At 46.1% G+C, this 26,069-nt stretch overlaps 1 protein-coding gene across 3 annotated transcripts in view; it reads right to left on the bottom strand.

Annotated features, from left to right (window-relative positions):
- NAPB (NSF attachment protein beta) overlaps positions 1–25,857 on the bottom strand; it is a 38,935-nt gene extending 13,078 nt beyond the window's left edge. Inside the window, exons 1-5 of one of the 3 annotated variants that reach the window (XM_068565748.1) lie at positions 25,703–25,857; positions 9,740–9,819; positions 5,833–5,949; positions 4,150–4,196; positions 3,981–4,058 (exon numbers count right to left, since the gene is read on the bottom strand). In XM_068565748.1, the coding sequence (XP_068421849.1) occupies positions 3,981–4,058; positions 4,150–4,196; positions 5,833–5,949; positions 9,740–9,819; positions 25,703–25,800 (420 nt within the window). In that variant the 5' untranslated portion in view covers positions 25,801–25,857. Of the gene's footprint in view, positions 1–3,980; positions 4,059–4,149; positions 4,197–5,832; positions 5,985–9,739; positions 9,820–25,702 lie in introns of those variants that run through there. The other 2 variants (XM_068565746.1, XM_068565747.1) reach the window with 2 other exon arrangements.
- Between the last annotated feature and the right edge of the window lie 212 nt (positions 25,858–26,069).

Raw genomic sequence — 26,069 nt, 5'->3', positions numbered from 1 at the left:
AAAATCGAGCTTCCCTGGTGGCGCAGTGGTTGCGAATCTGCCTGCCAATGCAGGGGATACGGGTTTGAGCCCTGGTCTGGGAGGATCCCACATGCCGCGGAACAGCTAGGCCCGTGAGCCACAACTGCTGAGCCTGCGCGTCTGGAGCCTGTGCTCCGCAGCAGGAGAGGCTGCGACAGTGAGAGGCCCGCGCACCGCGATGAAGAGTGGCCCCCGCTCGCCACAACTAGAGAAAGCCCTCGCACAGAAATGAAGACCCAACACAGCCAGAAATAAAAATTAATTAATTAATTAATTTTTAAAAAAAATCACATTCTAAAGTATTTAGGAAAAAAAAAAAAAAAAAGACTTAGTAAAATCAAGCACCTGACAGCTCAGAAAGCAGAACCGTGCCTGCTGGAGCAGTGACCCCGTGGTTAAACATAATGGGCTACCCGGCTAAGATGAAAAATAATGATACAAAGTATCAGTACGAAAGTTCTTTATGAAATGGTAAATAAAAACAGTCAGAAAAGAGTATATACAAATACAGACACGTGGAGGAAACACCTGGAATCCACCCTTCTGGAGCACAGTCAGAGCCCTCTCTCTCTCTCTCACACACACACACGCACACACACGCGCGCATGCTCTACTCTCCCACTACACCATTAGCTCTGAGGGCAGGCAGGCCCACGCGGCTTTGCTCCCAAGCCCAGCGCGACGCCTGTCACACAGCGGGTGCTCAGCAAACAGGTGCTGAGGGGACGTGGGCAGCTGCATTTCACAGGCGGTCCGGATTACACTACCAGCACCATCATGACTGATGGGAATGCCTACCAAAGAAAGGTTTCCCATGAATTTCTGATTAATCAAACATTATCTCTGAACTGTCCTCATTCTCTGAAGTACTTTGCACCCTTTCCCATCGTAATAATGGGGTAAGTATGGGAAACAATACCAAATCACTGTGTAAAGAGTATCAGGCTGTATAACCTCTTCCCAGGGAGGGAGCGTACGTACTACTCACCTTCCTGGCTCTTACCGCCCAGAACTCAGGGAACAGTGCTGGGCTGAACCATGTGGAACTGCTGTTTTGGAGGGTAAAAAAAAAAGGCCAAGTGCGGATGACATGGTTTAACCTGACACTTAGTAAATAATGACACTGGTTCATCAAGACGTTATAGCTCTAAACTACAGCTAGATTTATCATAGTAAAAGAAAAATTCTGTTTGGTTTCTAATAATTAATAATGCTAATTAAACCACTAATCAAATTTCATGGTATTCCCAAGTTTTGACAGAAACTAGTTGAAAAAAAACTTACTTAGAGCTTAACAGAGAAGTTTCAGAGAAAAGAGGTTGGGCACGGGTTATCTTTGGATGTTCACACTAGTGTGGAATTTTAACATGTAGTGACATTAATCAGGCACAAGTCGACCCTTACACGTTAGAAATCAGCCCAGAGTATCTTACAATTTCAAGGATGATAATATATGTCAAAAGTAGAACACAGCCGCCAATAACAACAACACACATAACAATAAATCCAGACACAAAAATCAGTTGTTATCCTGTAATTTGGGTAGCATGCCAAAGGAATCACAATACTCCTCCTTGGGGAGTCTGGTAAGCGTCACGGTGCTGGAGAACACTGGGCCCTGAAGGCAGAGACTGGGCTCTAGGACTGCGGTCACCACCAGAGTCTTAAGGCAAACGCAACAGCTAAGGGTCAAGCTCAAGAGTCCACTTTGTAGGTGAAACAGGCTTAAACAGCCTTCAACAGCCTTCAGATGGGATCATTCTTTCAGAACCTACACCCTGAGAACCTGCCATAGACACCTACCCCACACTGTAACAGACAACACGAAATCACGTTCTCCAGGGGCTGAGACGGGCACGAGCCAGAGCTCCTCTGGGTCACTGATTATTACTGATTATTATTATATTAATGTTTTACTTGGAAGTCAAAGGAGCAACGTGAGTTTATGGAACTTCACATTTCCTTGTTCACCAGCTAAAATCTGAGTAAACCAGGGAACACATCGTGGCCACATTAACAGGGAAGAAACATAATGAATCAGATGTAAGATGCCTCAGTGTAACTGATTTTTCAAACAAACATCATGCGCCACCAACACAACCTGGAGAGTCCCACCAGGGAGGCGAGGGTGAGGACGTTTCTAGACACAGGAGCCCAAACATGAGGGAACAAGACGAGCTGACCCCACGCGTGCGCTGAGTGGTGTGGTCCTTACGACGCACCGTGACATGCCCCACGTAAGCGACAGGAGGTGCTGCCCATGGGCAACCTGCAGAACGGCAGGAACACCATGGGCGACAGGCTGCAGAAGCTCCCGTGACAAGCTGTCAACTTTGTTCAAGAAGAAGGAAAACAAGAGTTCACCACAGGTCGTTTATCCGCCCTGAATCTTCTGGAGACGCATGTAGTAAAGAGGCTGCCCAAGACCACCCCGGAAGACAGAGGACTGACCACTGAGGGCAGGAGCGGACGCAGCGGCCTCGGCTGGAGAAACGCTCTGCCCCCCCAGCGCTCATCCCCCCAAGGCGTTCAGCTCAGTAAAGACGTGGAGCCCACCCCAGCCACCCAGACTCGGCTCCTCCTGCTCTGCCATCGACTCTGCACCAGGGAACAAAGGAGGGCGCAGGTCTGGGGCTCATCACCTCCTCCTGGGTCTGCGGAAAACCTCCCCCCAGAGACGGGGCATATGGCCCTGACGTAGTCAAGGTCTAAGGGCAGCCTCAGAAGAGCATGGCACAGTAGGACAAAAATGGCTCCAAGCGAAGTCCATGAAACGAGCCAGAGAGTTCTGAGCTGCGTGACCACGAGGGGCATCAGCATGAAGTCAAAGGGCGACGTTAACAAGGCCTGTCTGACTGCAGCACTGAGAGGGCCTCCCCACCCGAGACTCCGGCTGCTCTGGCAGGTGCAGCCTGACAGTGAGGGCATCCTCTGCTCACTCATCAGAGCCTGGGCTCTAGGACACACCGGTAAACCACAGGAAGGTTCGGGCTGACGAAGGGCACCCACTCCAGTGGAGGGAGACGGCAACACAGGGACGGTGAGCAGGCCATCGCAGCGCCTGTAAGGGGGCCACCGAGGTGGGGGAGGCGTCCGGGTGTGTCCCCGTGAGGGCTGAGGTCCCAGTGTTAACTAGGTGGCTGTGATAGTTCTCATCCCAGTTACAAATGAGCAAAGCTCTGAAGGACAACTGACGTGCGGGAGAAGAGCTCCGAGCAAAGAGACAAGCAGCGCCAAGACCCTGAGGCGGAGCACACCTGTGCGAGGGTCAGCAGAGGTCAGCAGAGGTCAGGGTGGCTGCTGCAGGGGGAGCAGGAGAGCAAGGCGGGAGGAGGAGGAGGGGAGCCTGAAAGGCGCTGGGTGAGGGGCCAATCCGTGGGGCGCAGGAGGCCACCTGCAAGGTTGGAAGCAGCGGAGAAACAATCTGATCTCCTGCGAACGAGGATGGCGAGTTGCCAGCGTACACAGGACACCTCAAGCTGCGATGCTGCGTGAGCACAGACAGGACCACGGGAGCGAGCACAGTGAGAGTGGACGAGGGCCCAGCCCCAAGGGGAGAGAGGAGGAACCAGCCAAGGGTAGGGGGCAGAGAACCAAGCAGGGGCCGTGCTCCAGAGGCCGAGGGAAGAGGTGAAACAGGAGAGGAAGAGAGACGAGTGACAACGGTCCAGCGCGAGCAGCAGGCATGGGGTGACGGGTGACCTCTGAGAGCTCAGCGTCCGCCCCAGACAGTGCAAGCCGTTCCTCCCCGACTCACGCCTGCTTCCCACGGTGCTCGGTTTTACATAAACGCCGTCCCCAGCTGGAGGGAGGCAGCCTGGGGAGCTGGCAGGGCTTTCCCTCCCACCCCAGCCCAAGGTCTCCACGTGACCCTGTCTGCGTGCACACCCCTCTGCCCTCACGAGCCCACTGCAGGGGCGCCTGCGGTCCCTGCCTGCCGCCTTCCCCCGTCCGCACACCTTCTCGATGTCCACCAGCTCCGTCTCGTAGATCTCCGCGATGGTGATGTGGTGCTTGGCCGCGATCGTGAACCTTCCCTGGGGAGGACACAAAGCAGTCACATCCCGGTTAACTGTGAGCTATCTCGAGGGTGCCACCCCACGGCCGCTCAAGCAAGGCATGTCTTACCATGTCTGTGTAAATGTCGATGGCTGCATTTAAGCAGTTGATAGCCTCTGAAGCGAAGGCATTCAAGAAAAACAATGAAAAATCCATTCAGTCAGAGGGTTCGCTGAGCCTGTCTTCCTGGCTGCTTCTACACGGCTAAGGGGCCCCGCTGGGGCGGGGTGGGGCGGGGCAGGGTGGTTGGCGAGAAGCAGACACACGTCCAGCCCCTCGGGGAGCCTGTCCACGGAGTGTCATCGCCACCTGTCAATCTATCCACTAAAGCCTAAGTGCAGCGCACTCCTCGCTGGCACCACGTGTACGTATTAATTTTGAAAGACAGTACTTTTTGTACAGTGTTAAAAGACGCTAACTTTCGGTGTACTAACAAATACCAATAGGAAGAAAATAATCTAATAAATGACAGTGCTAATGACACTCATTTTCTGAAACAGTGAGCTGACAGCTCCCCACCACATGGTGGCATTTACAACGCTGGCAAGCGGTTGGCGGCTCCAAGTTTACTGCTTTTGCTCTAAAGAGGCAGCAGAGCAAAAAGGCCTGACCGAAGGATCAGAAAGATAAGTAGATGAGTGAAAATAAAAGCAATTTCCCCCTAAGCTGCATAAGAAATGTGGATTGTTATGCCTTTAAAAATACAGAAAAATAGAAAAGCTACCCACAAAACCCACTCAAACCCCCCGCTAGGAATTTGATGCACTTTTCCTCCCTGTGTTTTCTGGATGCATTTCTATGAGCACTGACGTATTGTGAATTTCAGATTTCAGCTCTCCATGGTTCCTCAGCTGCCGTGAGAACATTTCCCAGGTCCGTGAGACGCCCTGAAGCCAGGGGTTCAGTGCCTGCAGCACACTCTGAAATACTGATGTGAGGTGATTCTACTGTGCACTTAGGCTGTGCCCAGTTTTTCCCCTTTGGAAAATAAACTGTGGCTAATCCTTATACCACAGCCCTTGAAATAGCTTATTTCAGTGTGATATATTCACAAGAGCTGGGATTTCTGTGTTAAACGGGCTGCTGAAACAAGGAGGGAGGTTCCACAGCCCTTGAAGTAGCTTATTTCAGTGTGATATATTCACAAGAGCTGGGATTTCTGTGTTAAACGGGCTGCTGAAACAAGGAGGGAGGTTCCACAGCCACCAGTGCACGTGTGGAGGGAGGAGATGAGGCCTTCAGGCGCTAAGTGTGCACTCCTCTAACTGAAAACGAAAGAACGTCTGCAAAACTTCACCTCTTCGAATACCCAAGATCATTCTTTCCTCAAAACCTGAAGTGTCTGAAAAACACCTTTTAAAGAAGTCACATGAATGCCGTGTGAATAAGCTGTTTTCAACTACAGGATTTTACGACCTCCCATTAACTGGATCTCCACACACACTATTCGGGAGCGAGGGAACACTCGTTTCCTTTCGTGAGCGATGTACACACTCACACAATTAAGATAAGACTTAGATAAAATTAACGATAATTTCCAAAAAACTGTCCACAATGCAACTCCACAATGGAGTTCAAGAAAATGGTGTTGAGCACTAAGCTGGATAAATTTAACAGATTTTCTCCTCATAAAAGCTTCAGATGATTGCAGTTAAAAATCCCCAAATCTCCACCGTCCTGAAGCGCGAGCATCTCGCTCTAGCAGCACAACCTGCGGGAGGTCCGGCGGGCACGGGACAGAGCGCGGCTCACCTTGGGGGTCTGCCTTCTTGTAGGCGTTCCCAGCATCCACAAAGCTGGTGGCGGAGTCGTGTTTGCTCTGCAGCTGCATATGGAGCTTGGCTGCCTGACAAAACGCATTTCCTGCAGCTGAAGAAGACAAATGACTAAGTTAACACAGAGGAGCAAGCACCCTGCAGAGCGGCCCTGCTCCAGGACCCGGGCCCACGCCTGCCTGGGGAAGGCCCCATCCCTGACAGCAGCACACGGGCCTGTGACCCAGTGCACCTCGGGTGGCCACAAAGACGCCCAGGACCCAGGGGGACAGCAACAAGGGGGACCCAGGGGGACAGCAAATTTACTTTAAATTTCTTTTCAGAAACAGAACAGTCAATTCCACTGAAGCTTCAGTGGCTCTCCGTGTCCCAACCACACTCCCAAAGGAAACTACATAATTCCCACTGGGGTTTCTGGACCTTCACCCAAGGGAGAAGAGGCAGCACAACCCCTGAGCCAGGCTGCCCAGATTCAAGTCTTGCTCTGTGCAAGACAAAAGAGCGCCCAGGCACTTCTGAAAATATTTACCCACCAGCATGGCCTGGGCCCTGCCAGTCCAAGCAGACACTGGCCTGCGGCTGGAGCTGGGACTGCAGAAGCCTGCCCACCAGGCCTTAACCCCTACCTTGGTGGACCGCAAACCCAGAGGCCCAGAGGAGGGGCCAAGCCACTGCCAGGGTGGTGGGCAGGCACCCAGGTCCTCCGGACAGCTGTGAACTTCCCGGTGGCAGTTCAGGAACGTAGCGGCCAAAGAGTGGCTCTGATGGGCTCGGCCTCAGAAGCGTGTAGCCATCACTCGGACCTTCTAGGCAAAACGCTCAGAATGGCCTGGCCACAGGCACATGCACGCATGTTGGCCACTGTCATTATCACACGTAAATCTGTCCTTAGAGAACACCTGTGCTTTGCTGTGTTTAAATGTCATTGCTTCTTTTACAACCGAATCCTCCCTCTCCCACCAATAATTTAATTTTTGACAGTTTATTTGTGCTGGCCGTCCCAGAACCAATCGTGGTCCATCCTTCCCAGGCTGAGGGTAACAGCACGGCATCCAGGCTCTGCCGTGTTGGCTCCACTTCCCCGGATGATTTTTTTTTCTTTTAATAAATGTACTGATTGATTGATTGATTGATTTTTTTGGCTGCGTTGGGTCTTTGTTGCTGCGCGCGGGCTTTTCTCTAGTTGCGGTGAGCAGGGGCTACTCTTCGTTGCGGTGTGCGGGCTTCTCATTGTGGTGGCTTCTCTTTGTTGCGGAGCATGGGCTCTAGGCGTGCGAGCTTCAGTAGTTGTGGCACGCAGGCTCAGGAGTTGTGGCGCACAGGCTTAGTTGCTCTGCGGTACGTGGGATCTTCCCGGACCAGGGCTCGAACCCGTGTCCCCTGCACTGGCAGGCGGATTCTTAACCACTGTGTCACCAGGGAAGTCCTCCCCAGACAATATTAAGAGCTTTGATTTTACAATTTCACGCTCCCACCTTCCAAAACTAGGTGCTGGCTCACTTTTTCAGGCTGAGCACTCACTCCAACCACCGCTAACAAACGCCAGCTCCATCTCTCCAAACTTGGAAGTGGTTTAATACATGCTCCTTTAAAGACAAAGTTACACACTTTCTCAGGCCCAATTTCCTCAACTGTAAACATCTAATACCTGCCAGGATGACCTCTCAAAACTGGAGTAGCAGATGAATTAGTTTATAAAAGAACTTCTAAAACTATAAACAAATGCAGTGGTGTCACGATCACCACCACTAGGACATGGAAGTAATTTCAAAGAACCTGATTCTTTTTCAGTTTCTTATTTCATTTTTTAACCATTTTTTAAATTGAAGTAGAGTTGATTTACAATGCTGTGTTAGTTTCAGGTGTACAGCGAAGTGTTTCAGTTATATATATATATCTATTCATTTTCAGATTCTTTTCCAATATAGGTTATTACAAAAGATTGAGTATAGTTTCCTGTGCTATACAATAGGTCCTTGTTGTTTATCTATTTTATGTATAGTGGTGTGTATCTGTTAATCCCAAATTCAAAGAACCTAATACTTATTAATTCACTACACAAATATGCTGAGTATCTATCGTGTTGCACACACTGGTCCAGGGCCTGTAGGTAGAGCAGAGATAAAGCCCAGAAACACCCTGGCTTTCTAAGGTTTATGTTCTAGTGAGGGACAGCTCACTAGAACATAATCAAAGCACAGACAATACAACTGAACAAATGTACTTCATTTATTTTTGCTAGATGGTGGTAAGGGCATCGGAGAAAAGGGAACAGGGCTTCCCCGAAGAGAGGACTGCTATCTTTAAAAGCGACGGCCAGGGAAGACCTCACTAAGATGACGATGACATTTGTAGAAGGACCTGGAAAAAACAGGGACTGGCCACGCCCTACTGTAGGGAAGAGGGTGCCAGAGGGAGGGCACAGCACAGGCAGAGGCTCAGAGGAAAGAGCCGGGGAAGGAGGGGGTGGGCAGGAGAAGCGTCCAGAGTCGGGAGGGGATGGGAGATCGGGTAGATCCTGAAGGGCACCACGAAGGACTGTAGCTCTGATGTGAAATAACATGACCTGACTTAAGATTTAACGGGATTACTTTGTTTTCTTCATTGAAACACACTAGGAAAGTAAAGAAGCAGGGAGGTAACAGTCCAGGCAAGAGATCAATGGGTCGGGGTGGGGAGTGCACACACGTCCCCCTCGGTTACATAACCGGTAATGCCCCTCTGAAAGGAATTTCCAAAGTTTAGAACACCTGGTCACCAGATAATATAAATAAAGGGTCTTTTTAGATAAGATCACTTTTTACGTATGATTACAGGACCTGAACCAAACAAAAGATGTGAATACTAATACTCTTTTCTCCTCCATTTTAAAATACATTATAATTCAGGTATAAACGCACTTTGGAAACAGAACATACCTTTTTAACCTACAACTAAACCTATAAAAAGAATTTTACAGCCAGAAAAGGACCTTTTAGGGTCATCTAGTTCAACAGCATTTTCTTCACTGAAATGATTTTAAAGTGTCAGCCTTAGAAGAAAGGGGGAAAAATCGTCACACCGCACACCTCATGCTTACATGATGCGATGTGTCACTGACATCTTGATCAAGCTGGGAAAGCACACAGGGAAACACACTTAGAGAGGGCAAGGCCCCGCCTCAGGTCATCCGCAGGTGCGAGGGGGCTGGAGACCCACGTCCTGCCCCGTCAAAGGCTGTCTCCACCTGCACTACAGAAAAACCCCAGCACAGAACTTCTTTCTCCAGGGGTAGAGGATAAATTTGTTTCTCAAATCAGTGTTAGAAAGAGCCATCCCCTCTCAGAACAACGAAAAGAATTCTGATTTTATTTTGTGTAATTTCCCCCGGTAGAAAGCATTATGTTAGAAACTGATGAGTCTGTCAGGGTTTATAGAAATAACACCTCCCACTGCTGCATTTCTCAGTGGACCACAACCAGTTATCAGAGTAAAGAATGGTTAGAAATTCTCCACCAAGGTTTAGGTAAACAAAAGCAGACTCTCCTGTTTATCCTACTTGTTTTCAATAAGTTTTACTACAACTTTCATTCCTTGTGGTACTGAATTTATTTAAGCACATTAAAAGAAGCAAAGATTACTATTCTTAACTCCAAGTAACTTTAAGTCTTTTTAGTCACCACATGCCCACTGTATGAAGTGGTTTACAGACACTAAAACAGACACGGCCTCTATGCTTAAACTTCAGCCAGGATTTCAAACTTTGTTCCCTCGGATCAAGGCCCCCCTCTCCCGGTCCACAGCCAGCAGTTTTTCTAAGGGGAAGGCAGACAGTCATTTCCCCCTTCAAAGTGATTTTAAAGTTATTTGCCTAAAAAGCGAACAAACAAAAACTTTATACATACCACTCCAATTCTTAGCCATCTTGAACATATTTGCAGCTCTGGTATACATTTCACAAGCTTCTTCTATTCTTGTGTTTCCTCTGAGAAAAATTTAAAAATGAGGTTAAGTTTTACTATAACAACCATCTACATCCCTAATCCTCCCCTCCTCCTTCAAATAATAAACATTTAATGAGCACTTACTATGTGCCAGACCAGCATTAGAGAACCTTAACAGCTGTTCAAAGGAGTTACTCTAATTATCTCTGTTGTCCAGATGAGGAAACTGAGGCATAAGTAGCCACACAGCAAGGATATCACAGAACTGAGACTCAAATACAGATGTGGCAGGACCCAGGGCTTACACCCTCAACCAGAGTCTTTTCCATGCATGAAAACTGAAGTTTTACTCATTCTGAGAAATGAGAAGTATAGTTTTCAAAGGAAATTAGGATAAAGACATCTTGACACTTTTAACATCGAAGAGTTCAGCACTATGTTTATTCAGACTTAAAAGTAAAAAGAAAACCCAGGGCTTCCCTGGTGGCCCAGTGGTTAAGAATCTGCCTGCCAACGCAGGGGACACGGGCTGGAGCCCTGGTCCGGGAAGATCCCACATGCCGCAGAACAACTAAGCCCATGCACCACAACTACTGAGCCTGCGGCTCTAGAGCCCGTGCTCTGCAACAAGAGAAGCCACCGCAATGAGAAACCGGCGCGCCACAACAAAGAGTAGCCCCCGCTTGCCACAACTAGAGAAAGCCAGCACATGGCAACGAAGACTCAACGCAGCCAAAAATATAAATAAATGAATGAATGAATGAATGATACTCAACATCATCAGCCATCAGAGAAATGCAAATCAAACCACAAACGAGATATCACTTCACTCCCACTAGGCTGGCTAGAATCAAAAGACAGATCTAACAAGTGTTAGGGAGGATGTACGGAAACTGGAACCCTCATATACTGCCGGTCCAAGTGGCAAATTGTATAAAAAGCCACTTTGGATAACAGTTTGGCAGCTGCTCAAAAGGTTAAACATAGTTACTATATGACCCAGAAATTCTACTCCTAGGTACATACCCAAGAGAAATGAAAACATTAGTCCACGCAAAAACTTGTACACAAATGTTCACAGCAGCATTATTCATGATAGACAAAAATGGAAACAACCCAAACGTCCATCAAATGATAAAGGAGGTACACACACCATGGAGGAGACCAGACAATAAAAAGGAATGAAGTACTGATCACACTACAACGTAGACGAGCCTCCAAAAAACATCATGTGAAGTGAAGAGCCAGTCCCAGAGGAGCACACCATTCACATGAAAGGCCTACAACAGGCCAGTCTACAAAGACAGAAAGCAGACTGGTGGTTGCCTAGAGCTGGAAGTGCTAGAGAAAAATGAGGGGGGAGGGTACACAGTTTCTTTCTGGGGTGATGAAAATGTTCTAAAACTGCTTGTTGTGATAGTTGCAAAGCTTGGTGAATATGCTTAAAACTACTCAACTGGACACTTTAAACAGGTGAATTGTACAGTATATGAATTATATCTCAATAAAGCTGTTCCCCTCCCCTCTAAAAAAAACCCCTTTGGAAGCTATGTCACACAGCCAATGATAGAATGGCAACAAACCACACCAAAAATGAAGCGTCAGAATAGGCAAAGCCTTCTCTCACTCACACCTTCATGTTCCTTTTTCTCTACTTCAAAGCTACATTAAAAAAAAAAAAAAAAAAAAAAAAGCTAATTATCCCAGTGGAAAATTCCCAACTTGAGAAAGCTTTCAACCTTAGCCACAGCTCCTTGGAGCTAACAAAGGCTTGCCACTTTCTGTGTCTTATTTTTCTAACAGGTACCAGGAATCATGAACTGTAATTATAGTGCAATCATTCTTTTTTTTTTTTTTTTTAATTTATTTTTGGCTGTGTTGGGTCTTCGTTGCTACTCGCAGGCTTTCTCTAGTTGTGGCGAGCAGGGGCTACTCTTCGTTGCGGTGCGTGGGCTTCTCATTGCGGTGGCTTCTCTTGTTGCAGAGCACGGGCTCTAGGCACGTGGGCTGCAGTAGTTGTGGCACGTGGGCTCAGTAGTTGTGGCACGTGGGCTCAGTAGTTGTGGCTCACAGGCTCTAGAGCGCAGGCTCAGTAGTTGTGGCTCATGGGCTTAGTTGCTCCCCAGCACGTGGGATCTTCCTGGACCAGGGCTCAAACCCGTGTCCCCTGCACTGGCAGGCGGATTCTTAACCACTGCACCACCAGGGAAGTCCAGTGCAATCGTTCTTATTAAAGGTTTCCAAATAAAACTAGCTTAATTAAAATGTACTTTATCCTATTATTTTCAGAAGCAGGTTCAGCTAGGAATAATAGAACACCTACATTATGCTAGGTTTTATGCTGTATATTTCCACATGCCTTACGTCATCTTCATTATTGCAACGACCACAAAAGATCTCCATGTTACAGAAGAGAAAACTGTACCTGGAGGTCAATGGCTTGCCCAAGGTCATCCAGCCAAGGTCAGTGGTGGAGCTGACACCTGATAACAGGTTCAGCGATGTTTATAAAAATAATGAATGAACCCTGCCTCACCTCTCCTAAAACAGAATCACCAGAAAAAATCTCATGTTAAAAGCACCAGAGAACTCATGTGTCATAAACAGACATAACTTAAAGAATTCATGAAAAAAATATACTTTTAAGTCACTCCAAATGCCTACTGTGTTCTACACCCATGAACGTTGATTTTTATAAGTTTTAAGGACAAATATTCAGAATTCACATTCAAATAATTCAACTGATCATTACCCAGAGCCCCTATAAGTGAGGTAGAAGATCCTCAAAAACAGAAACAAGTTTCATTGAGGGAGTCTACATTATAAAGTGGTATAGTACAGTACATGGCACTGACCTGCCAGAAATCACTAAGAAAACAAAGTCCTTACCCAGGAGGAGGTCAGAATGCCAAGAAGAGTATTTAACTTCAGTGCTGGAGAAGTCTGAGAGTGTCTAACATCCCCACCCCGGGTTCCAAGGAGATGGGGTGAGAGTCACACGCCTCCCCCAGCCCCCAGGAGCAGCAGAGCTGGGCCCGAGCCTGCCTGCAAGCCCCTGCCTCTCCTCACTACCTCCCCCCGGCCCCCACCTGTTCCCGTTTTAATGTTTAGGAGGAACAAAAATCAGCCTGGGAAAAATCACAGCCCGTTATTCCAAAGAGCTCAGATGACATCTACACGCAGACAAGCCTATTAATCCTCCACTCATCCGAAGTCTTGCATTTTCCTCATGGTGAGTGAGAGCTACCTGGGGGCAGCAGGAAACTGCAACTGAGCACGTGCGCAGGTGGGGGCCAGAGACACCAAATCAAGAGCCGTGGGGACCAACGACACACACCAAGAGATATGCCCCAGAGAAGCGGGGCAACTGCTGAGGCGGAAAGAACGCTGCTCTTAACCCACGAGATCTGGAGCAGAAGTGTCCTACCGCGTGACAATCACAGAGCTGTAATGATGCCAAAGCAGGACTAGAGACAAAATTCAGCTTCATCACCAGAACACCCTGAAGGGCTGTCAAACTGTGTGGAAAGACTGAACACAGGGATCACTTTGAGTTTCCCGGGCCTGGGAGAGGCTCCTCCTCCTCGTTCACTAGTGACACCACTCCAGCCATCAGGCCGATGCCGGGACAGGGTCCAGCACAGGGCCTGGCTCACAGGCCTCAATCACGAGGCTGAAGACCCAGCGTCTGCATGGAAGAAACAGCCCACATCACAGATTTGCAAGTTTTCCCACGTGTCCCTCAAAACAACAAGCAAATACAGAAAGCCTCCCGAAAAGAAGTGAAAAATTCAAAGTCTGTTTAAAATATCTCTACCATTAAAAGAAACAGTTTCTCTATTCACAACACTTCTGACACCAAACGTGGGTTTTCTATGCCAAGCAACTCTCCAATTCCCTGCGGCCACCAGCGGGACGTCCTGCGATTCAATTCAGTTCCGCACAGACCCCACAGGTTGAGCACCCACACTTCAGATGCCCATTGCAAGTGCTGGGCCCCCCGTTCTTCTGACCGACCAGCTACAATCAGGGGTTCCCACAACCTCCTCCTCAAATTCGATAGTTTGCTGGAAGGGTTCACAGAACTCAGAGAAACACATTCCTATCGCTGGTTTCTTATCAAGGACACAGCTGAGAAACAGCAAAACGGGAGAGAGACACACGGCAGGCGTGTCCGGAGGGCGCCCGGAGCCCCCTCTCCCCGGGAGCCCCCCTCCCCCCGGGAGCAGCACCTCCATGTGTCTCCAACCCGGAAGCTCTCTGAGCCCTGTTGTGTAGGGTTTTTTACAAGGCTCATGGCAGAGAGACCGACTACCCTGGTGACTGACTCAATCCCCTCGGGGGTGGGACTGAAAGTTCCAGCCCTCTAATCACTGGCTGCTTCCTCTGACAACCAGCCCCCATCCTGAAGCCATCAAGGACCCACCCTGAGTCACCTCGTTAGCATAACCCAGGTAGGGTTGAAAGGGGCTTATTATGAATAACAAGACGCCCCTCTCACCCTCACCACTCAGGGTCTTGCAAGCCTTTACCAGCTCTGTGCCAGGAACCCAGGGTGGAGAACAAATATATATTTCATGTATCACAACATCACAGCCATATACAACTATTTATTCTACTTTTTACCCTCCAACAAGCAATTTACTTTCATCTGATACTTCATATCTGTTATCTCCACAGATTCTAAAACTTGGGAGTTTTCCTAGATAAACTTAACCCTTTCAGGGTTATTTTAGTTCTGGGTTTAATATGTCTGTAAACAGTCCAGCTTCCTCCACGTGATGAGGAAGCAGAGTGCCTGCAGCAGGTGGAATGCAGAGGCCCCAGGGAGATACTTTTCTTAGAGCTCATTTGAATTCTTATACCAAACGCCTGTAACTGCTTGACTGAAGTCCTCTGCTTTTTCACAAACCAGTAACAGTAGGAGTAGTGGCAAGCACGCAGGCTTTGGAGTGGACTGCCTACCAACAAACGCAGGCATCTATCAGCTTCCCTCCCTCCCCCCTCCAAGAGCAGACACAGCTCCAAGCCCCAGAGCACCAAGCTCCAAGCCCCAGAGCACCGCCCCCAGAGCAGCTGGCAGAAGACAAGCAGGGGCCTCAAACTTGACAGGTGGCCTCAGTGTTTTGCCCTGGACCCTGGGAGTCCATCTTCTGAGAACATCTCACTTTATTTCCATTTATGTAAGAAAAAATAATCACAGATTCTCAGACACAGGAAACAATCTGAGACATTTAAAGACTGTCTGACAAAAGTATCTGCATTTAAGCATAACTTGCTAAAATAAAGTTACAAGAACAGGTACAGCAAAGAAAGCTACTTGGACTTTCTTTGGTAATAGTCCCAATGCCTTGACTTGATATGGGGAGTCACCTCTCTTGAAGAGGGGAGATGTGTATAGATTGGACCTTTTAGTAAAACAAACCAAGATACTTAAATATTACAAGGAAGGCAAAAATAGGAATTACTGGATAAACTCAGAAACGACACACACAACATGACTTGCCAAGAGAAGTTTTTATATTTAATTTCAATCTTTATAAAAATTCAATTTTTAAACTGAATTTAATCTTTCAGACTTGTGATTCCCATAGGACAATGATGGCTGCCTAAATACAAGCACGTCCTCACATCCTCCAGAACCACACAGATCAACAAGGAGCAGATACAACCACCCGTAATACACTCACAGCAAAACTAGCAGACAGAATTCAACAAGACTTCATTTAAATAAAGCTGGGGAAATAAAGACCCTGAACTAGCAGAGCTAGGGACACAGCCCCTGCTAGAAATCAGGAGGGGACGGCTGGACTCAAGAGGGGGTGCGGCAGGGTCCCAGCAACAGCAGCTCACAGACCACAAGACCCTGGCAAGGGGGGGCCGCAGAGTGGGGTCAAGGAGGCAGGTATGAGACCTGGAGCACCTGGGGGGCTGGAAGGGTGGCCTGGCTAGAGGCGGCAGATTCCAGATGATTTGCTTCTGCGGGAGGGAGGGGGAGAGGAGGCTTGGCAGTGAAGGGAAAGAAAGCGGAGGTGGAAATAAACTCAGGGTCTTAGGAAATGGGAGGAGGCAGAACTGCAGTGGCAGCAAGCCCCAACCCACCCCCATGACCCTAGTCATCAAAGAAGCCGCACTAACGTACTGATAGAAGGCGGAGCGTTCAGGAGAAACCAGACTTCGAATTTTGATCCTTCCCCAAGTTAGCGATATGCAGTAGACCCTCTCTTGTGATGGGTCTGGCAGGGACACCAGCTGCACTCGCAGTCAGCCATGTGATCACCGACACACTCACAACCATTCTGGACCCAGATGCCCACTCTGCTTTTCACTTGCAGTACCTATTCAATGAATAGCAAGAGACATTCAACACTATTATAAAATAGGCTTTGTGCTAGATTGTTTTGCCCAACTGTAGGCTAATGGAAGTGTTCTGAGCATGTTTAAGGAAGGCCAGGCTAAGCTATCACGTTCGGTAGGTTAGGTGTATTAAATACATTTTCAACTTACGAGGGGTTTATCAGGACATAACCCCACTGTAAGCGGAGGAAGAATAACTGAACCTCTCCGATACACACACACACCCTGGATAAAGGGGTAAGTAGAACACCCTCTCTGAGTGGCACATAGGTAGGTAATGGCTTTTTCCAGGGCAGACAAAATACTAGATGCCTAAGTAAGGAAACCGAGCGAAGGGTATTAAAAAAGATTCATAGCATAAAGGTAGCCAGTAAAATAAAATTACAAAATTTCCTAAATAAAAAGCAAAGAAAAGAGATCACATGAAGAAAAACTGCAAATAAAACATAATACGGTTGACCCTTGAACAGTGCGGGGGGTTGGTGCGCTGACCCTGGTGCAGCCAGCCCTCCAAACACGCAGTCCCCCGCCCACACCCTCGTATTCCACAGATCGGGCAGCACCGCAGTACCTACTACTGAAAAAAACCTGCGTATAAGTGGACCCATGCAGTTCCAACCCATGTTGTTCAAGGGTCAGCTGTCCATAACAAATATAACAAAATGACAGAATTAAAAATCATCCATATGCCAGTCATACCAATAATGTAAATGTGCTGAAGATTTTTAGATTTGCTCACAAATCTAAACAAACAAAGCCCAACCCTGTGCTCAATATGACAGACACAACTAAAATAAAGCTATTCTGAAAGCCTCAAGATAAAGAGCTGGTCGGGAGTTTGCCAAATATGTCAACCTGCGTTTGATAGGTTTGTTGCAGCAAGAAATATCCCCAAGTCTTCCCAAAGCTTCTCTCTCTCTCACTCCACCTTGTGCTGGTTGTGACTCTGCTGGCTCTTTCTCTGTGGGTCTTCTCTCTCTGTTCTGGAATGCGGCCCCCATCGGGTGTACTCCTCTCATGACGGAAGCACAGATGACCCCTGCAGCTTCTGCTCTCACTTCCTACCTCAAAGTCAGTCCCGGCCACCTTGCCTGGACTCAGGCCACGGCGCCTGGACTCAACGGGGAGGGGAGGTGCCCTCTCCCTGGGGCGAGGCAGCACAGGCCACATGGCAACAGGCATCAGGTATAATCCTCTTACCTAACACAGCTCTAAAACAGGCAAACGCAAGTAACAAGAAAGCAGGGATTGCTGGCATCAGACAAGGTAGAATTTGGGCTCAAAAGTATCAAATGAAATAAAGAAATTCACTTCATAATGCTAAAGATACAATTCAAATGAAATTATATTAATTGTGAATATCTATGTACCAAAACCTGGCAGCCACCTTTCTACAGCAGAAATTACAGTAATCCTAAATGCCAAAACAATCTTGAGAAGGAAGAACAAAACTGGAGGGCTCATACTTCCTGATTTCAAAACTTACTACAAAGCTACAGTACTCAAAACAATGTGGTACAGGCATAAAAAAAGACATATAGACCAACAGACTAGAATAGAGAACCCATGAATAAATCTTTGCATATATGTGCAAATGATTTTTGACAAGGGTGCCAAAACATTCAACAGGGGAAAGACAGTCTTTACAACAAACGGTGCTGGGAAAACCGGATACTGACTTACAAAAGAATAAAGTTGGACCCTTACCTATCACCTTATACAAAAATTAACTCAAAATGGATCAAGGACCTAAATGTGATACTTAAAAAACAACAAAAAAATCTTAGAAGAAAATAGCAAAAGCTTCATGACACTGGATTTGTCAATGATATCTTGGATATGACACTAAAGGCACAGGTTAGAAAAGAAAAATAGACAAATTGCATTTCATGAAAATTAAGAAAATTTTATGCATCACAGACACTATTCACAGAGTAAAAAGGCACCATACAGAATGGGAGAAAATATGTGCAAATCACATACCTGATAAAGGATTAATATCCAGAATATAAAGAGAACTCCTAAAACTCAACAATAACAAAAAAACAAACCAATTCAAAAATGGGCAAAGGACTTGAATAGACATTTCTCCAAAGAAGATATATGAATGGCCAACAGGCATATGAAAAGATGCTCAACCATCACTAATCATTAGGGAAATGCGAATCAAAGCCACAATGAGATATCATCTCACACCTGTCAGAATGGCCATTAATTTAAAAAACAACAAACAGAAAATAACAAGTGCTGGCAAGCATGTTCAGAAATTAGAACCTGTGTGCACTGTTGGTGGGAATGTAAAATGGTACAGCTACTGTGGAAAAACAGTATGGCAGTTCCTCAAAAAATTAAAAGTAGAATTACCATATAATCCAGCAATTTCATTTTGGGGTATATACCCAAGAGAATGAAAAGCGGGGTCTTGAAGAGATATTTGTACAATCATGTTCATAGCAGCATTATTCACAATAGCTAAAACGTGGAGGCAATCCTAGTGTCCATTAATGAATGAATGGATTAGCAAAATGTGGTATATACATACGACAGAATATTATTCAGCCTTATAAAGGAAAGAAATTCTGAAATATGCTACAATATGGATGAATCTTGAGGACATTATGCTAGGTGAAATAAGCCAATCACAAAAACACAAATACCGTATGATTCCACTTATATGAGGTACTCAGCACAGCTGAAATCATGAAGAAAGCATATGGTGGTTTCCAGGGGCTGGGGGAGCAGAGAATGGAGAGTTATTAATGGGTATAGAGTCTCAGTTTTACAAGATGACAAGAGTTATGGGATGGTGGTGATGGCTGCACAACAATATGAATGTACTTTAATACTACTGAACTCTACACTTAAAAATGGTTAAGATGGTAAATGTTATGTGTATTTTACAATAAAAAAAGAAAAAAAATTATAATAGATCCAAGAAGACAGAAATACACTCATAAAAGGAGATATTAATATACCCCTTTTAGTCCAAAACAGGTCAAGTGGACAAAAAATATAGATATGAAAGACCTAGACAACATAATCAGTAACCAGATCTCAGGGATCTCTAGCAAGTCATACACTCTGAAAAGAGAAAACCCACTTCTTCTTAAGGGCACATGGACCAGTCATGAACACCAATCACACATTAGGTGGCAAAGAAAACCTCAGTACGTTCTCTAATCATAATGAAATGAAGCTAGAAATTAATAATATACAAAAAAGGTCCTTCTACCTGGAACAAAACCCTCAAAGAACTCCCGGGTCAAAGATGAAACAAATTAAAATAAAAACACTATATATCAGTATCTATGGGATGCAATTAAAACAGTAATACAGTTTTAAAGGAAAATTCATCCATGAATATTTGGATCCACATAAATAAAATAGAAATAATGAATTAAATACCACCCCTCACCCCCCAAAAAAGCCATGGGAAAAAAACAAAAGAAAGTAATAAAGGCAAGAGAGAAATTAATAAGGTAGAAAACAGGAAACTAGTAAAACTCGTAAGTCAAAATATCAGTTGTTTAAAGAAAAAGAATCAAGACAAAAAGGGGACACGCACTAACACATAAGTAAGAAGTAAAAAGAGGGAAATAACTGCTGCAATAACATTTTAAAAGTCATAAAAGACTACTTTGCACAACTCTGCAAATAAATTTTAAAACTTGGATGAAATGAATAATTTCCTTGTAAAATACAATTTACCAAAACTGAGCTCAGCAGAGATAGAAAGTTTAAACATTATAAATTCCAGAGGGAAAAAAGAGAAAGTTATCAAAGAAATACCCACCAAAAAGCCCAAGATGATTTCACTGTAAGAGGATTCTATTTAAAAATCCAAAGACCAGAGCATGGGAAAAAAGAAAAACTTACAAATTATTTTTATGAGAGTACCTGTGACATGAGTGCCTGTGACATCAATACTTCAATCTAAGACTATACACAAAAGAATTGTAAATAAAAGAATTTGAAATAAAATATCTAAAAACAAAATCCCATAGTAAAAATAATACATTATAACCCAGAGGGGTTATTTAAGGGATGCAAGCAGAGTTCAGTATGAGGCTATCCATTAGTTAATATACTAATAACTAAGAAAAAAAGTCACGCTTACCTGACAGTTATTGAAAAGGCCCTCATTCAACCCCTAATGAAAACACCCATTAAAACCGAATTGGAAGATACTTCCTTACTGTGAAAAACATATTTTAACCCAAGAAAGAACTGATCTATTACTTTGTTACATTTTAATTAAATTACCATTACTTACGATAAGCTCTATTCAAATACAGACGTGATTAACACTCTGAGATTCTACTTTCAAAGTCTCCTTACTGTGCACTCACAAGCATCACTAACTGAAAATTCTTAAGGTATGGAAGTTTTACCCATTTTATCATCTAATCAAATGAATGTAAAGTGAAAGCATAAAAATAGATTACGGAGTCGCCTTTAACTAGGATGATCCTCCGTCCTGGTTGCGGGGACACTCCTAGGTTATACGCGTTTTCTTGGCAACTCAAAAATATCCCAGTTTGGACATGATACTCACGGCCACTCTGTAACTCACAGAAATAGGGAAATACCTGAAAAATTTTTAAAGCAGAATTATAAATTTAAATGTTACTTACATATAAAAGATAATATTTGGAGATTGAGAATTAACTAAAAACAAGAGGTGAAGGAGAAAATGCACTGCCACATAAGCTATGTGGCAGGATTGACAAATATTATCTAAAATTAATAAATCTGGTAGTAGAAGTATTCTAAAAGTACTTAGACTTATGGCAATAACCATCAAAAGAATCAAAAAGAAAGTTAAATGGTTACCTCTGCTGAGTAAGATTTAGGAGAGTGAGGACTCAGGGAAAATTTTACTTTTCAACTGAAACCCTTCTGTACTCCTTGCATTTTCCTACCATATATGGATTTACTACAAACACATATTCAAGAAAACAGAAGAAAGTGACGTGAACTCCCCCGCTCTTTGTTACCTTTGCTCTTTAAACTACACAAAAGAGTACAAGAAAACAAATCAACATCTGTATCCGCATTCACCATAGTCCACGCGCGCCTGCCATAGCCACGTGCTGCGGCAAGCGCTGGGCCAGAGCCACCAACTAAGGCAGACGCCCCAGGACCTTACATCCTAGAGCCACAGGCCACCACAGTCCTCCCTACTTCTTGTAAAGGACTCTGCACCTCGCAGGGCTCACAAGAATGAGAGAATATATGGTGAACACTGCAAAAATGCAGACAGAAAAAGGCCAATCTTGTGAGAGTTTATCACTTGATATGCAAACTGTAACTTGACATTGACACTCAAATTAGGAAACCAAATGATTATAAGTAACAGTAATATAGCTCTGTGCAGCTTAATAAGCATTCTGATACCTCATTCAATCCTTACAACTCTGACAAGTAAATTCTTTCCCTCTGCCCATTCAAAAGCCGAAAAAACAGAAGCTCTGAATATGATTTACCTGGCCAGGATCCCCAAGCTAGTAAACTAGAATCTATATTTGGTCTTCTTACATATAATAGTATATATTATTATGGCTCATACATAATATACCTTATATAATATATAATTATTCAATATATAGGTTATTCTATTTTTTTTCTTTTTTTTGGGCTGTATTGGGTCGTCGTTGCTGCGCACAGGCTTTCTCTAGTTGCGGCGAGCGGGGGCTACTCTTCGTTGCGTGTGTGGGCTTCTCATTGTGGTGGCTTCTCTTGTTGCAGAGCACGGGCTCTAGGTGCGCGGGCTTCAGTAGTTGTGGCGTGAGGGCTCAGTAGTTGTGGCTCGAGGGCCCTAGAGCACAGCACAGGCTCAGTAGTTGTGGCACATGGGCTTAGTTGCTCCGCGGCGTGTGGGATCTTCCCGGACCAGGGCTCGAACCCGCGTCCCCTGCATTGGCAGGAGGATTCTTCACCACTGTGCCACCAGGGAAGTCCTCTATTTCTTATTACATAGGAAATAAAGAGTAAATATACATATATATTTCTTATACTATACTACCTGTCTCTGAGTAAATCTGAGCTTAATGTTTTTTTTAAAAGTTTAATCTGCATTTGAATATCTACTGTAACTGAGGCAGACCTAAATGCTTTATAAATACCTTCACATGCCCCCACCGTATTTTGGCAAAATGTAAACACAATCTTTGCCAAAATAAAACTGAGTGAAGAATACTGATAATGGCCTATAATGCTTAAGAAATATTCCCAATTTTCACAACTAGCTAAGAAATTATAAACTTATAGTTATTTCAAGATAACTCTACAGGGCCTTTCATTAAATCTACTTCAACACTGCCAGATTTACAGCTCCTTATAAGCTTTGAGACTGGGGAACATTCAAGAGCCCGAGAAGGAAGCATTAACCATCCAGAACATCTTCCCACGGTCAGCCTTAAGCCACTCTCTCCATGTGCGCTGGGCAGTGTACCCAGTGTGGTCTCCTATAACAAGAGAAATGCAAAGCCATCTTGCTGTCAGACCCAGGTCAGCTAACCATCATACCAGTAGTTAAGATGCTAAATTAAAATTTGAAATTAACTACAAAGTTCAATAGCTCATCTCTGGAAACAAATGAAACCAAAACACAACTCTTTCAGTGGTAATTTTGCTATACTAAGCTCAGTCAGCAAAAGAAGAAGTTTTAATTTCATTCCACAACTACAAAAACACATCACTGTTTAACTGGCAGTCAAACAGAAAGACAGACCACCACGACAGTGGCTTCTTGTGATGGCTGCATCCCTCAGCAGCTCCCTTCCTGCAGGGGGACGCGGGGAAGGAACACTGACATCTTGCAGACAAGCCTAGACTTGTGCCTTACACACAGAAGAATGCATGACTGACTTTTTCTCGGGAATACACAATGCATATTTTCATCTAATTTTACTGAAAGCAACAAAAAAGGAAGAGCTACAGAATAGTGAGAATACAGCATTGCCACAAAACCAGCGTGGGTGGTGGATCAACACTGAGTGAAGGGGACCCACTTCTAACAGGTTTTAACCTGCAGCTGGGATAATGAGTCCATGGTGTGACACATCTGCAGTAAAGTACACTGAGCACCTTGTAATGGCTGCCACAGCCCCAAACAGCATCACCTGCCCCCTTTAAAGCACTGTCAGCCCTTAAACAGATGGGCTCGATGATACTGGTGATACTCATGCAGGTATGTTTTGTTAATTAAGGAGCCTGACATGAAGATAGATTACACTGTGGTTTAAATAAAGGAAAACAAGTAGATGGGAAAATTCTCTGGCTAAGGGAGTGGGGGCAGGGTGGAGTAACATATATCCCGGCTTAGAAGGGTGATGACAGGTGCAAGTGATGCTAGATATAACATCAGATTCTGAACGACTGAAACTGATACAGAATCTGTCTTCCCACTGTCACTGAGAGAGAAACTAGGCCTGGTTTTTGGCTTCAAAGAATTATGTAACGCTATTAAACCTCACAGAGCTCTGAGTACCCTCTTCCCCAAGTTTTCCTGGAGCCAAGTATTACTAAAAACACAGTCTTCCATAGTATAAGTAACCGTTACATGGTGCAAAGCTCTTTCAAATACTTTATTTCATTAAAAGACCAATGATACAGTCCAAAAGGTCTTTGGCTCCGAAATCCTGCTTTGATCTGTCTGGCTGCTTCCTTGATAAATAACTGGGCCTGAAAATTTTGATGAAGATACTAATTAATATTTCATAATCCCCATCTTCAATGACTCTAAATGTTTTACAAGCATATACTCAAAAAACCCTCACTCACTATGAGATATACTTCTCTTACCCTCATTTCATAGCCGAGGAAACTGAGGCACAGAGGGGCTAAGGAACTTGCCCGAGGTCCCAAAGCGAGGATAATAAACTGACCTACTGGATCCACGTCAGACCTAGGATGCAATGACTTTCAAGCAAACTGAGTGTGAATGGTGAGGATGAAGTCTTCCTATACAGCCTACCAATGAAACAGGTGATCAACAGCCAAGGAGAAGAAAGGCAAAAGGCCTTTTTAAAATCCCTTAAGGATTACTGATTCAAGACCTGGCCTGCTTTCACGAAAACAATAACGCAACACCTCTTCACAGAAAGGAGCACGCCCTTGAGAAGCATCAAGTGCTCTCCGGCCTTTTTCCTCTGCCAATTACAGATTCTCTTCCAGGGAAGCACATCTGGACTTGAAACGCTGTGCCATTACGATCACCTCCCAGCTTGAGGTGCTATGACATTACATTTTATATAAATAAACTGTAATTGTTTTGTGAACAACCAGAGAAAGGAGCTGTTGTTTGGTGTTAGCATCAAGTATTAGGCAGTGCTCCTTATGTATTGCCATAACTTTTAAAGGGGAACAAATTTATAATTCACTGCTACAATGCAGACCACACATCACGTGAGAAATTTAGAAACCAGCTGGGATAAGTGCCCCGAGAGATTTTTGAGGACAGGAACCCTTACCTTTCTGCATCTTTGCACCCTACACTACGTGCACTGCATGAAACCTGCATATGAGCATTTCCTGGAGATTATCAACAACGGTAAAGTATTACCAAAAGACCGAAGGTGGCAAGACTAGCAGATTCCAAACGGATTTTGTACAGAAATAAAACTGCGTCTAATAATGCAACAGTTAAATACGGACCCCCGGTCCTTCTCAGAATAAAAACATGCTCTGGGTGTTGGCCGAGGACCTTTCACTTCCAAAAGGAAAAAGAGTAAACCACCACGAACTTTCTGCCTCTCTCATCCTAAACAGCTGAATCATTCACATATTCAACCGCCCAGAATTCTTCCAAGGACTGTCAATGCAGGCTCTGCTTTTTGGGAAGTCCGAATTTAAGACCTTCCCTAGGAGAGCACAGAAGAATTATAGGAAATGAACGGGATTCCCAAATGACGCAGACTTAGAGGAGTTGCGTTATCCCTAATCCAACAGGAGGCCCTGCGTATCACATCAATCTCCAGTGAAGGAAAGACACCAGTTTGAGAAAACGTACTCATTCCTCCCACGGATATTTATTAAACCTGTACTTGGCGCAAGGCGCACGGGCACCGGGTGGTGGAATGCGGCTGCCGCGGCCCCACCGCCAGCCCGACGCCCCCGACAGACCGCGGGCCAGGCGCTAGGGCTGGGGGTCCGGAACCCGCCGCTCCCCGGCGCCTCACGCCCACACGGGTCTCCCGAGCTACGTCGGTTCACTCGTGGCGAAATAACAAACCGGTGTGGCCGCCGCGGGGAGGGTCACGCACACCCGCGCGGCCGGTGGGACCCCGCACCCGCGCGGGGTGGGGGGAGCCTCCGAGGGTCCTAGGGGATCCCTGGAGGGCGCATGGGGGCCCCTGGAGCGCCGTGGGGTTCCAGGGGGTGCGTGGGGAGCGCTCCGGGGGTTCCAGGAGATCCCTGGAGGGCAGGTGGGGGACTCCGGGGGTCCTAGGAGGTCCCTGGAGCGTGGGGGGTCCCTGGGGCGTTCTGGGGGCCCCCGAGGGAAGTGGGGGCCCGCCGGCCAGGGACGGAGACCCCCGCTCAGGGCACGCGCGGTCCGGCGCTCACCCAAAGAGCCCTCGGAGAAAGGAGTGGGAGGCCTTGACTCGCTTCTCGGCCTCCGCCATCAGTTGCACCGCCTCTCGCTCCTTCCCCGCGTTGTCCATGTCGCCAGCCGCGACCGCCGCCACAACCTCCTCTCCGGGTCGGACGCGCCTCCCGCGCCTCCCGGTCCTCTCGCAGCAGCGGGGCGCGCAGCCTGTCGGGAGTTGCAGTCCAGGCCGCGCCCGGGACGTCCTCTCGCAGCGGCGGGGCGCGGAGGCGCGCCGTGCAGCCTGTCGGGAGTTGTAGTCCAGGCCTCACTCCGGCGGCGGGAGCGAGCGAGGCGTCCACTACCATACCCAGAAGGCCGCAGAGCCCGCGGGCGTCGAGGGCC

The sequence above is a fragment of the Eschrichtius robustus genome, chromosome 16 (assembly GCF_028021215.1).
Source record: "Eschrichtius robustus isolate mEscRob2 chromosome 16, mEscRob2.pri, whole genome shotgun sequence".
Taxonomy (NCBI): domain Eukaryota; kingdom Metazoa; phylum Chordata; class Mammalia; order Artiodactyla; family Eschrichtiidae; genus Eschrichtius; species Eschrichtius robustus.
This window is presented reverse-complemented; position numbering and strand designations above follow the sequence as displayed.